Source organism: Hoplias malabaricus, chromosome 5, assembly GCF_029633855.1.
Source record: "Hoplias malabaricus isolate fHopMal1 chromosome 5, fHopMal1.hap1, whole genome shotgun sequence".
NCBI classification, from domain to species: domain Eukaryota; kingdom Metazoa; phylum Chordata; class Actinopteri; order Characiformes; family Erythrinidae; genus Hoplias; species Hoplias malabaricus.
Genome location: NC_089804.1, coordinates 51,114,130 through 51,127,647, shown reverse-complemented (window position 1 = coordinate 51,127,647; position 13,518 = coordinate 51,114,130). Strand labels below are relative to the sequence as shown.

General features: G+C 38.4%; 1 protein-coding gene across 7 annotated transcripts in view; it reads right to left on the bottom strand.

The window, feature by feature from the left end:
* kif1b (kinesin family member 1B) overlaps positions 1-13,518 on the bottom strand; it is a 65,238-nt gene that overhangs the window by 24,047 nt on the left and 27,673 nt on the right. For 6 of the 7 annotated variants that reach the window (XM_066671313.1, XM_066671315.1, XM_066671319.1 and 3 more), the window contains 7 exons: positions 12,314-12,393; positions 11,823-11,898; positions 7,592-7,671; positions 7,167-7,273; positions 6,680-6,763; positions 6,319-6,499; positions 5,964-6,036 (listed from right to left, as the gene is read on the bottom strand). In XM_066671313.1, the coding sequence (XP_066527410.1) occupies positions 5,964-6,036; positions 6,319-6,499; positions 6,680-6,763; positions 7,167-7,273; positions 7,592-7,671; positions 11,823-11,898; positions 12,314-12,393 (681 nt within the window). Of the gene's footprint in view, positions 1-582; positions 3,896-5,963; positions 6,037-6,318; positions 6,500-6,679; positions 6,764-7,166; positions 7,274-7,591; positions 7,672-11,822; positions 11,899-12,313; positions 12,394-13,518 lie in introns of those variants that run through there. The other variant, XM_066671317.1, reaches the window with a different exon arrangement.

Below are 13,518 nucleotides of genomic sequence, written 5' to 3'. Positions count from 1 at the left end.
GCACTTAATATCACCATTGCACATAAACAACAAACAAGAGACAGACATCTGACAGTTTATATTTAAAAAGAACAATATACATTGTCCATTTCAATTTGTACAATGTCATCAGCCTTCCTTCTCATAGATGGAGCTGCTGTCAGCACTGTACATGTTTTAAGCAACATTCCTCATTGGAGCAGAAGAACAATATGCTTTTGATAGTCATTTAAAAATAGTGACAAGGTTTCACAGAGAAGCAATATATCCATCGCAGTAATTTAGATAAATGCTTAGATACTTTTTTCAAATGCTGCATACAGATAGTTAAGTGGGGAAAAAGCATTATAACAAAATAATAGTTTTTCATTTTTTTCTACCTTTGTGGATCAATTAGAGAGAAACCATCAATGAAATAGTCATTTAAAATTGCTGTTGTTCTACATAAAATTAAGGCTGCTTCTCCTGGCAGACATTCAAGTTCTAAGTGAACTCAGGTGATCTTCTGATCCATTTCTCCATCACTAGGCCCCAGACAGGCATATTGACATGGTCAGAGTCTGAGCATGTGATTTGATAACAATCATGTGTGCTGTGTAAATGAAGCAAACACACAATTACATAATTATACTATAAAGCAGGAATGGGGGAAAAAAAAGTTATTATAAATGTGATTCTGCTCAGTGAAGATAGACCTGGAGGCCATGTGAGAAGAGTGAAAGATTTCTCAAGTGAGTTGTGCTCTTGATGCAATTAAAAAAAACAAAACAAAGGGAAGTAAATGAGGAGATGAAAAAAAAAAAAACTCTGACCGAGCTCTAATAAAAAAATCCACTGCCCTGCTCCTGCTGATTTGCCTTTCTTAGCCTTTACAAAATATGCACAGATTCCATCACTATTGCTCTTGTTCTCCTTTGGAAGGTTCAAATAGGCCACATGAAACCATGGCAACTGCCCTGTTGGACACCTCCACCTTGAGAGGTTGAGCGTTCCGAGTTCATTTGCACACATTTGGGACACCAGAAAACAAACGTGATTCTAATCATGCAGAGTGTGTGTCTAGAGATGGCCACAGGATTCTACTTCTACGCATAGGAGAGCAGAGTGTTCGAGAACACTGCTTCCATCCCCGTGGGAACAGAAAGCCCCATGCATTGAGGTTCAGAGTGCAGCAAACGAGAGGAACAATAGAAGAAAAGCACATAGCAAAGCAGACTCCAATTTGCCGTGCAGCGGTTTTCTGAAAACACTGCTAAACAGTCTTTTTAGACAAGCATGCGTAACTAACTCACTGCAGGAAAGAACAAAACTTTATCAAAAGATTGGCATTCATTGCTAATGTATGCAAAACATTTCAGCCTAAAGTAAAGAAAAAAAAAAAAAAAGGCAGTAGCACATACACTTACTTGTGTGTAATTGCGTACAACTGCATTTAATATAACACTGCGCAAGTGCTGCCGTTTCTCAGACAAATGCAAATATACTTTTTGTTATGATAGCAGAAAAATAGGTGAAAGGAGAAATAATATTTATGGTATAAGGGTAATCCAATAAGGCACAACTTTAAAAATACTATGTAAGAATACTTAACCCCTTTAAATTAGGGCCTTCCTAATCCACAGTACATTCAAATTTCTGTAAAAATTAAATGAAATGAAAGAGGACCCATAATGAGTTTCTGTTTAAAAAAAAACAAAAAACAAAGTAAACCAGTTAAACATTAGCTGCATTACTAGATCTCTAGTTCATGGGATAACACATTCAGGTAGTTTGAAAGATTTCTAGGTATTCCAGCATTCCTTGCATATTTCAGCTGAATATCTTCAATACAAAAATGAGTGAACTGTAACTGTACTGCTACTTTGATTGAAAATTCAAGTAATGGCCCCATGTCTGGGTCAACTGTTTTCATAGGCTAAACTGCACATAGTGGTGGCAAAGTAGTGGTTATACAAGATAACAAATATGGTGGAAAAAAAGCAGCAGCATTTACTTAAAATCCTGTTGAGTTAAAATACTGAAGAAACTTCAGTCAAATATTAATAAAAACTAAGAAATCTTTAAATAACAGGTGACTTTTAGCATTGTTTCAGGAACAGAGTGAGAATCAACCACTGACACATGGTGCGAATAATTGAAAACATACTAAATTCAGTGCGACATGGAAACCTTCAAACATCCCTTCTGATGCTAGATACAAGCAGTGTGGCACAGCTGATGTTTAGAGGGGACCAAAGATCTAAAACAAATATTTTGGGGTAAAGTCTATAATTTGGAACAACGATAAAAGAATACTGAAGTTTGACTCAATGAGGACAAGCTGTCCAATGCTGTGATTTTTTTCTGCAAGTCTGTGTGTACTATATACTTCAGTTCATAAGAGTACGCTTTGCTCCCTTCCCATTCATACTGTGGTTTCCCGTCCAGCCTTCAAATTAGGGGCTGACAATTGTCTACGCATGCGGGGTGGTGTGTGAAAGCTGTTGTGGTGACTAAGCTGCTGGTTGTGAGCATATTGCTGGTGGTAATTGTAGCTGCCATTGTTGTTGTAGTGATAGGGCTGTGGATGCTGCAGTTGGTAGTGATGAGATGGATGAGTATGAGGGTAAAGATGAGGCTGCATTTGGTTGTAGCGTGGCTGGTAAACAGCCTGCTGTGGAGCTTGCTGCTTCCTGTCCACTGAGGGCAGAGACTCCATAGAGCCAGAAGCCCGCTGGCTGCTGTTGAAAGAGTTGCTGCGGCCTCTTTCATGGGGATGTTGGCTCCTGTAGCCTTGATTATGTCTATGGCTCATGCCTTGCTCCAGGTCTTTGCTTTTCCACTGCCCTGATGGGCTGGGAATAGGAGGGTGGGTGTGAACAGGAGGCCCTACATTTTCCTTGGGGTCTCCCATTTCCTCTGTCCCATCCTCCTCCTGCACTGCCTCTTTAGGTACCTTCAACTCTATCACTTGCTCATCCGTAATTATAATGTGTGTACCAGGGCTCCAAGAGTTGCGATGCTTGGGGTTACTTTTGAAAGGAAAGCGAAGTTTGCGGTCCTCCGGTGGGATGAATCGATGAGGGCCATTCTGCCTGCGTAGCTGCTTGGAGATCTCCTGCTGCTGCAGGTTCTTAAGCCGCACCTGCTCTTGTCTCATCCAGCGCATGCGCCCCCGCCGGATTGAGGAATCATCCCCAATCTGCTTTGACACTTGATCTTCCTCAGGTGCTTCACTTTCAGGCCTATCCTCAGAAAGAGACATGCCTTCACTAGAGCTGCGGGCCCTCATTGCCCCCCCAGGATTAGTCTTCTCTTGGCCTTCAGTAGAGATCAGAGGTAAAACCTTCTCCATCTTCACCATCTTATTCCTGAGGGCTCTGATCTCTTCATCTTTCATATTATTCTGTTTTTTCACCTCTTCCAGAATGTCCTCCAGCTTGTCTATATGCACCTTCAGGTCATCCATATCAGTTACACCCCGTCCATTGGTTATGACATCTTCAATACGCTCATCCCCAACCCCCACTGTGTCCCAGACGTCCCGAGCAACAGCTCGCCAGGAATCTCGCTCGTTGGGGTCTTTCTTATTGTATGTGGCACACAGCTCCTTCATCTTCACAATTGCCAAAGCCTCAATCTCCTGGCGGCTGTGCCGAAAGTCATTCAATGCCACCTCATAGCAAATCTCTTTGACCGCTTGGATCTTTAAATCCGAAATGGTCACCCACTTGGAGTCCTTGGTGAGCCGTCGGCGCTGGGGGATCTGGTACATTTTGACAGGCTCTCTTCGTTTGCCACTGCTTGGTAATCCACACTTTTTGACTATGGTTTGCAATTTACTGGGAGGTAGCTTCTCCCGCAGCGAAGTGATGAGTCTCCAGCTCTCCTCGCATGATCTTTTATCAGAATCATCGCCACTATCAGAGTCTCCATCCTTGAAAGAACAAAACAAGAAACAAAACCAAAAAAGTGCGGAACAAAATGGAAAAATTAAAATGAGAAGATCAAACCAAAAGGAATGTTTCTTGTAAAGAATGGACACGAGTGATGATATGCAAAAAGGGAACTCCCACAGCTGCAGGATTTACTGAAACAGGGCTCAAATATATTAATTAATAGATTTAAATATATGTTAAATTTAATTTATACAAACCTTCAACTTTGAACAAAATTATGCATAGGTGATCATCCAGTCACTTTTTCAGCCACCAATAAAAGTGATTGTATTTGGTTATTCTATCAATGTCAGTTAAATACAGGATAATCAAATGTGATGGAACTTTACTGGTTCCTTAAGTGCAAAGGTAAATGGGTCCCAAGTTGCATATCAATATTGAAAGTAATCATGATATGAGCAAATGTAAACAAACTGGGGACAGATGTTGCTCTGGTTGACTTTTGTTCTTTTAAAAAGTCTGCTCTCCTCTTCCTCTTAGTGCACTTGAAAGCTGCACCCAAAACATGCTTCAGAGTCATGCAGCAAAAGCCAGTGGAGTTTTGGGCCATCCCCCATTTGAAGTCCGTGATGGAGATTTGATTTTGGAGTTCATAATAGCTCTAGCAGTGGGTTAGAAGACTCTTGCGTGTTTATTACAGGTCAGTAAAGAAAGAGACAGAGAAAAAACAGGCTGGAAGGAAGTTAAAAGCATTGATTTCATCCACTACAGTTAAGAAGTTAGTTGAGAGAAAATGCAGTTTCTCATTTTTCCAGGTCAAGTATGCAGAGGACAGTACAAATTGTAGCCAGATAGCAAAGGTGCTAACAGGAGACAGGTGGTGACTGAGGAATTGCATTTGCTTTAAAAGTGTGGTATGCCACGTTTGAGTGTCATGTTGTAAATATGATTCTTTTGATGAGAACATCAGAGCATTGGAGAACTTGTCTTCATTGATTAGGAACCCCAGCAAACTCAAGCATGCCCTTTTTGTCCAGTCATACAAGGGTATAACTCTACAGAAGTCAATGAGAAACCACATTGTCACTAGCCTTCATCAACTACAGCAGAAATCTTGGGTTATTATCACAATGCATTGGAGATATCAGCAACTGCATTGAAGAGCCAAAAAACTCAAACAGAAACAAACAGAAATCTAGTGAGCAATTCAAAGGCAGACTCAAGGTTGACCAGCATAAAAACACTGCTCAGCAAAGAGCACTAAATATGAGGCTCTACAAACACCTTAGAATTAAAACTGGACTGTTAAAAGAACATGCTAATAAAGACAGACCATGCAAAGGCAGCAACAGAATAAAGCACATCATGTACACAATTTAAGAATATTTGAAACAAAATTAATTTGTATTGTTTTTAATCTTTAATTGATTTTTTGTTATTTATTTATTTTTAACAAAAGCAAGGTTGCCACACAAAAAAACCATGGTTCTGATTTGACCAGATAGAATTCTGTGTAACTGCTTAAAATTCTATTAATTTGCCTTTTCCTGGTGCTGTTTTGCAAGATGCAGTTCTTTAATTCTAAGAAAGTGTAATAAAACAAGAATTCTATTGAAAACCTTGATGAAATCTAATTTTTTGCTATATCAAATGGGTATTGCAATTCAGTCCATAACAGGAATAGAGGGGGTAAATAAATTGGCTCCTGCCTCTCCCTATATCAATCCAGACAGAGTGGATTTCATTTCCATGCAAAGAGGTTCAGCCATGCACTGGGAGAAGTGTTTCTCTCTCTCACACACACACGCACAAAAGTCTCAAGGTGTCACAGCTAAGAGTGCAGAATTAGTGCTGGATGGACTTCAGCAGAGCACAAGGGAGACTAGGGCCTTATATATAACCCCCCAAATACCTGACATTATCAACATGAAACCAATTGTTAATTAACAGTACAGAACATCTCTCCCCTCAAACAAACAACTTTATTATTTCATTGTCCATATTCAAAATGGATAACAAGCAACATTTCAGAAAAAAAAATCCATGGCCCAGCTGAACAGTTACTAAAATCTCTAAAAAGGACAGACCAAATAGAATCAGTCTTACCAGTCTCTGCTGCTCAAGCAGTTGATCAGCCTCTTCCTTCTCTTTTTTATAGAGGATCTCCATCTCAGTAAGCCTACATATAATACAGCGCAGGACACATGCATGAGAGAGCTGCTGCAGAATAATCCAATTCATGCATGTGCGTGTGTGCGCGTGTGTAAACCAGTCTCCATAACAGAACTTGCAAAGCTTAGTACATACATTTTGACCTCAGTAGAGTGGATTGTGTTATACAAATCCATAGTAGCTTGTATAATTGTTAGCATTTTACCCTGAAAATTTTACTAGATTTTTTTTTGCAAGAACTGAAGATAATACAAGATGTAAAAATCATAGCCTGTAGATCCCACATTACCTCTTCTCCATCTCCTGCTTCATGTCAATGCCCTGTTTCTCCAGAAGCTCCCTCTGAGCAAAGGTCCAGTCCACAGGCTCCACAGGTGTCTCTGCTGATGGAGTCTTCTCCCTTTCAGCACGTGCTTGCTCAGGGTGGTTAAAGCGGAACACATGGTTCTTTCCCATGATAATTCGGTTACCTAAGGAGAATTCAAGAAAACAGTTTGGTGGTCATCACACACACCCCTGCAAATAAGTTCATGCAAGGTCATCTCTCGGTTGACTGCCATATAATAAATTCACAGGCACCAGGCTTTGAAGCACAGGTGAATTATTATTGCCATATTGGATGTAAAGGAAGCGGTGGCAGGGAGACTCACCTGAGCGCAGTTGCACTGCAGCATCCACACGTTTGCCATTCACATATGTCTCTGATCCCTCACATGGCACCAGCATTACAATTACTGTGACACCAGCAGAGAAGAGTCAGTCTCAGGAACCTATTTTAGTAATCTCAGTTTGAGGTTTCAATTTAAGCAACTTATAAAACCTGAGATTTATTTACGGAGTCCCTCTGTTGTTGTAAAACTACCACTATATCAAAGAAATTCAATGCTAATAATTTCTCACTCCATGTATACACTGACATCAAAAGCCCGAAACACAGACTAAACCTGTGGAATGTTAATGTTTATCCAGTGTAACATGGTGACCATAAAGGGGAAAATATTTCTAAAACATTATTCCTAGTAGAGTACTGCATATCTATGATGAGTACTCAAGCAAAAACATAAAAGAAATACATTGTAAAACACCACCAGCTCTACAGACTAAAAATGAGATTGTGTGGTTTCAGTTAATCCTCACCATCCCCATTGGCATTCCTTTCACTGCGGAAGATACAGTGCTCCTCTTTGATGTGTGCACCACTCAAAACAATATCTTGCCTTCTCTCTGCATCTGCCTGGCCCACCCTGTCAACACAAAGACAGAATCAAACACCACAACCTGGCCTAAAGGGACAGCTGCACTGCTGACCCATGGCAGCATGGAGCCAGCTGCTCAATCTCTACACTGAAAGTCTTGATAAAGAAAAAAAGTGCTTCAGAATTCTTATAAAAGCCACTGAATCCTACAGGGCAAGACTGAGCTTCATCTTTGTGATCAAAGGGTAGGAATGTCCCGTTTGTACATTTTGTCCCACTTCAGCTGAAGGTAAAAAACTATTAGCAGGTATTTAAATGTAGCCTACACTGATTGGCTGCTTAGGGGCATAAGGAGAAGTTTCATACCTTGTGATTCCGTCTTTGATATAGTAGAGCAGACACTCAGACATGAGTGGATCCTCATTCAGGTTAACCAGGTGAGGAGTCTGTGGAGATTTAAACAGCAGCTCTAATGAATCGTGACAAGACAAAGCTGTCACCTACAACCGGTTTATACTTTTTTGCAAATCCATGTACCCATCTCTGCATTACAACACGGTTCAGAAATTCATATAGGTGTCATCCAGTATACATTCACATAACATGAACACGTGTGCCAGAGGCCGTAATCATACCAAAACGTATAAAAATATGCAACAAAGAGGTAGTCTTGCACACCACTGTACACACATTTGAGGATCACCTTTCACAATATTACAGTCCGTGTTTTGATAACAGATTTCCAAACCTCATTGGCTGGGGTACTGTCTGGGTCTTAAGAGTTAAACCATCAGCTGTTCGTCTAGTAAACACTGACTGGCTGTACAGTAGCCTTGTGTGCTACATTTGCCCATGACTACTTTTCAGTGTTGCAATTCATAAAAGCTTACATGGATTTACACAGCGGTAATAACAATAATTCAGTAAGAGTTGGACACTAAAGATACCCAAGACAAAACATACTTAGAATAGGTTTTAAAGGGTACTGTTACAGTATTCTTGGTCAGTGAGCAAAATCCACAAACATTTTATTTTATAATATTGCAATCACAACAAATTGTGATCACAAATAATATATGATTAAGTGCACAGCCTTATATAAAGCAAACATAGAACACCTTGAGGATCTACTGCACAAATCACTCATCTATATCTAAATCACCAACCTTTTTTGGGGAAAACACCCCATTAAATTCTGTATAGAGATCACAAGGCCGTTCAACGAAAAGCTATGACAGGCGGCAGAACAATGAAGAGAAAAAATGAAGGAAAACAAAACAAAATAAAAAATGCTTTTATGAGATGAAAAATAATGCTAAACTAACACATGAATAGCAGATGGGTTTAAACTAGATGCTACTAAACTAGGCCTGCTAAATACTACATTATCAACAATGCCAAATTTAAGGGCTAAGCTACTGATAATAGATAAGTCAATAAATATATTTACATTTAAGAAATAGACTTCATTAACTAACTGTCTGTACATGACATTTTAAAATCTAGAATTATTTTGTTTATTTACATATGTCAAACTAGTATTTTAGGCCACTGTGAGTGGAGGTTAGCTTCCTGTTCTCTAGCCTCATTTCAACCTGGTCTCACACCTAATCGTGATATAGTCACATATATGAGAGACTGCAATTCATGATATAGTCGCATATTTTATGCGACAATATCACAATCATAAGTGTATGGGTAATTACCATACAAAAACTATGAGACCGTAACACGAAAACTCTTCCTCATTACAGGCAAGATTACTCATTTAACATAGAAAAAGGCATAATGCGAATTACATATCATAGGTTGTTATCCCAACAAAGGCATACATTATTTTATTATACTTCTTCCCCTAAGCAATACTTATTATTGGTTTCCTACTTTAGCTTTAACTCTAACGAGAACATTTCTTTCACTTAACGTTATTTTGACTAATTTTCAAAAGTTTAATAATGAAAAGGACATTTCTCTAGCCATTATTTGCTTCAATATTTTAGCAAGTAATGAATTAGTAACGTTATATTTTCCGTAAATAAAAATAAGACAGTGGAATTAACAGCTGGTAATGACAACTTAATGAGGAAAAATTTTTGCGTTACTGTCGCATAACACGGTACAGTGATATGAGTGTTTGTATGGTAATTATGCATACACATAATTGTGATATTGTCACATAAAATGTCAAAAATACGCAACTACGTCACGAATTGCAGTCTCCTATGTATGTTACTATATCACAAGTAGGTGTGAGACCGGGTTGCTCATTTTGGAATTTTCCATTCCACCTTAAATGTTAAAGCAGTTACACCAGAATATAACTTGAAATTTTTGAAAAATTCCAAAAAGAAGCAGGGGGTCATGAGCCAGAGAAGCATTAAATTAGCATCTAACTGACATAACACACTTCTGTTTTTATATTTTTGACCAATGTGAATCCATCAAACATTTATTTTACTTAGCACAAAGTTTAGCATGAAAGCTAGCACTACAATCATCTAGCTGTAATACATACATCTTGCTTTGCCATGTTCAAAACTTTCTTTTAATCAAATCATGACTCCTCAAGAGCTCAAAAACATAGCAGCCAGTGAAGGTTCTGTATTAGTTCTTGATGGGCTCTGGTGTGCTACAAAATGTATTGTTTTTGTTTAACAGGAGCACACACTGGATGGGGTTTTCCCCTTGTACAGCATTTAAATAAGATCTTATTGGTCCAACCAATACAGATAATTTTGGTTGATATTATTGGCCAAAAAATATATCTGCTTGTCCCTAATGTAAACTGAAGACAAGTCTAAATTTGGTATTGAGAGAGAAACAGCACTGGAGATAATGAGCACATTAATGGACTGATGGTAAATGGGGAGTGCAGCATGTATTAAGCACTGCTCAGTGACGCACATGGTGCTGTGTTCTCCCTGAGGGAGAACAGACACTCTCAGCTACCACAGGGCAGCTTCCATCAAAGACCCATCATTCTTTCGCTCTATCAGCCCTCCATCCTTATTATTTCTTTTCATTCATGTGTTTCACCCTTTGTTGTGTACTCCGAGTCGGCCCAAGGAGTCAAACACAAAGAATCCACTTTTAGCAGATAGAGTGAGACAGTATAAGCTATGACTGCTTCCCAGTTATTTAGTGATGCTAATCCAACTAGCTAGGATGCATTCAGATTCATCTAACAGCAAACAATGTAAACAGAAAATTAATTAAGCAATAATATTGACACTGATGAGCTACAGTCCGCAGGGCGTATATCAGTACACCAGTGCCAATTTCTCATGTTATAGCATAAACCCCATAGTGCATTATTGCGACTATACCACATTTTTTTTATAATTATTATTGCAATTTATGTATAGGTATTAAGATAAAGAAAAAAAAAATTGGTTTGTTCATCAACCTTCCATAAGACAAATAATTCCATTCTAGCACACAATCCTTTTTGCCCGTTTCAATGAACTCTGGATTGTGACCCAGTTCTGATTTTTTTATTTAATTTTTTAAAAAACATAATTTGCATCAGTTCTGATGGAAACCAAGGCTGTGTTATCCAGAGCTGCTGTTGATTTAAATCAGAACAGATGAAGTCAAAAATCTATGTTCAAATCAGTGATATTTCATACACATGTAAATTATTAATCTGTTAATCCGAGCTAGTCACAGACCACATAAACAACACATTTTCCTGTTTATTATTAATTGTATTTTTTTTTTTCATATCAGAAGGCCATAAATCTTTACCCTGTTCACAATTGGGTGAACAAACCAAAACTGAACCAGTTCCCTGTTTGTTGAAAAATTCTAGGCACTCCATCACTGTCGCGCAAGTGCTGGCATCGTTGCTAGGTTACATGTGTGTGGCGGAGAAATACCAGAAGAGCTCAGGTCAGATTGCCATTATCGTGTTACACTGACACTCCTGGAACACTTGTCAGCCAATCACATTGCAGGGTCAGAAATAACAGTGGTATGATAAACTTTAAATCTTTAAATTACTATTGGATAATAAACTCAGATGCAAATATGCATCTGATAGGTAATCTCAATACTATTATAATGCATTTATAATGATTGATCTTTAAAAAGCAATATTATCAATATATTTAACTTTGAACAGTTCATATAGACAATCAAAACAAACCAGATTCTGTACAAATGGCTTAGAAATGAGGCAAACATGCGCTGTACTAGAGCAGCATAAAAAACCCAGGTACTGAATCTGCTGTAGGGTTCTACTGGTAAAAGCAGACCAAATCTAAAGCACTACTAACTAATATTGGGAACAGGTCAGCTTGGGAACACAAACCTGGTTAGAAGAAAAAACACTAAAATCTTCAATTGATAAAGAAGTTGGTCTGTCATGACCAAACTTAAAAATCCATAATGCGTTGCAAGCAAAAAGTAAAAAATAAACAGGGAAATTAAAGTGAAAAATTAACTGAATGATAAATGATACAAAAAAATAAGTCATTGCTTTGAAAAGGTCCAGCAAAAGCACGAGTAAATCATAAAGTTATAATGAACATGCGTTTTGTTTGAGCTGCTTCAACAGAAGGTGACTAGAGTCTCCTGAACTTCACAAATGATGTACCTTTTTAGGAGAGAATACGCCAAGGGTTCCTCCATCTTCCCGGATGGCAACACCCATCTCTGCTAACAGTGCCTCCCTGAGGGAAATACAGAAATATTAATCCAGATTAAAATGCATTCATAAATGCAGCCTAATTAACATGTAATCTGGGGGTTAAAACATATCCCAATGAAATTCCAATGTACACGTTCTATACAACTGTTGGATGTAGACCATTTAGATATGTTAATAATTATCTGGAGTTTGCAAATAACATTTATGCCAGTGAAATGCAACCTGTGTTCAGGGAAAAACATTAATGCGTTTAGCACCATTTCCATATTCTTCAATCATTGGTTTATCTTTATATCTAAAAGCATGGTACAGACCGGTACCAGCTGGATGATAGCAAACTGGACAATTAACAGTTTCCCCTCGCATGTGAAGAGCGACAAAAGCAGAGGCTAATCACATGACAGCACTCTTTCTGTACCAGCTCCACTGTAACTGACCTCTCCATGCGAATCGCCTCCGTCTTCCTCAGTTTCTCCTCCCAGGTCTCATTCAGCTCTGCTATGATCTTCTCTGACTCCTGCAGGGGGAGACACAGCCAGTCAACAACACATATCCAAAATAATTCAGCAATTATAGGCATAGAGATGCCAACATTTTGTATGAATAAAATGAATCAACATTCACCAGCATGACCACTAATTTAATTTCTTAATTTTTGAATACAATACTTTAAAGAACTAAATAAAAATTCAGTCAACGAGGATGCTGCAGAAACTTAAAACTGGAGATGGAACACTCCATTAAATTATTAAATACATTGATTCTTTGTGAACTTGGTGAACCCATTCTTCATACCAGGCCAACCGGGATGGTACAATAAGCATATTATTTATTTATTTATTGAAATGGCTAAGCGATAACATGCACTGTGAATCAACATGGGAAAAACCTACTGTATCATAAATACGTATATTTCTATACACCTTTACAATAATTACACCCATTATTTATTTTTTCTCCTGCATTTAAGTATTAGACGAAAGACCAATTCAACATGATATGACAGCTTTAAATAAAAAGGGATTCCTCTATTATCTGTGAAAATATGGGTCACCTCATGTACTTACATAGGTCTGGCCTCATGACAGGCAAAAGCTGCAGTGTCATGCTAAGAGGCTTACTCTCCTCTTTGCAGAAATACCCAGTAAGAGAAAAAAAAACAAATCTCAGAGCAGTCTACTCCCTCTAATCTATAGCCAGTATACTACGTGAAGCTGTAAGTGCTGTGATCAAAACCTTTTTTAAAAATATCTAGGAGACTGCGCTAAACAGGGCAACTGGAGTTGGTTTCATGAATTTTCTATTGTGTCTACCTCTCATTGTTTTGAACAGAGAGGAAGAGTTGGGCCATCTGGCCTAAAATACAGGAAGTTTACACACTAAACCCACTAGATCCTTCCTAAAGGGTTAACACCCTCCACCATCTGTTGTTCTGGAAAGCAACATTGTTGCATTGCTTTTGACTTTCAATCTATTTGCTAACTTCTCTGACATTATATGTCTAAACACCATATGCCTAAACACCAAGGCTCGAAAAGTACTACAAACAATCTATAACAAGCAGATGTCTTCTAAATCAATGTCAGGTCATGAAATAACTAGCCATTCCAGAGTATAAAAAAAAAATCATAGGTACTGGAAA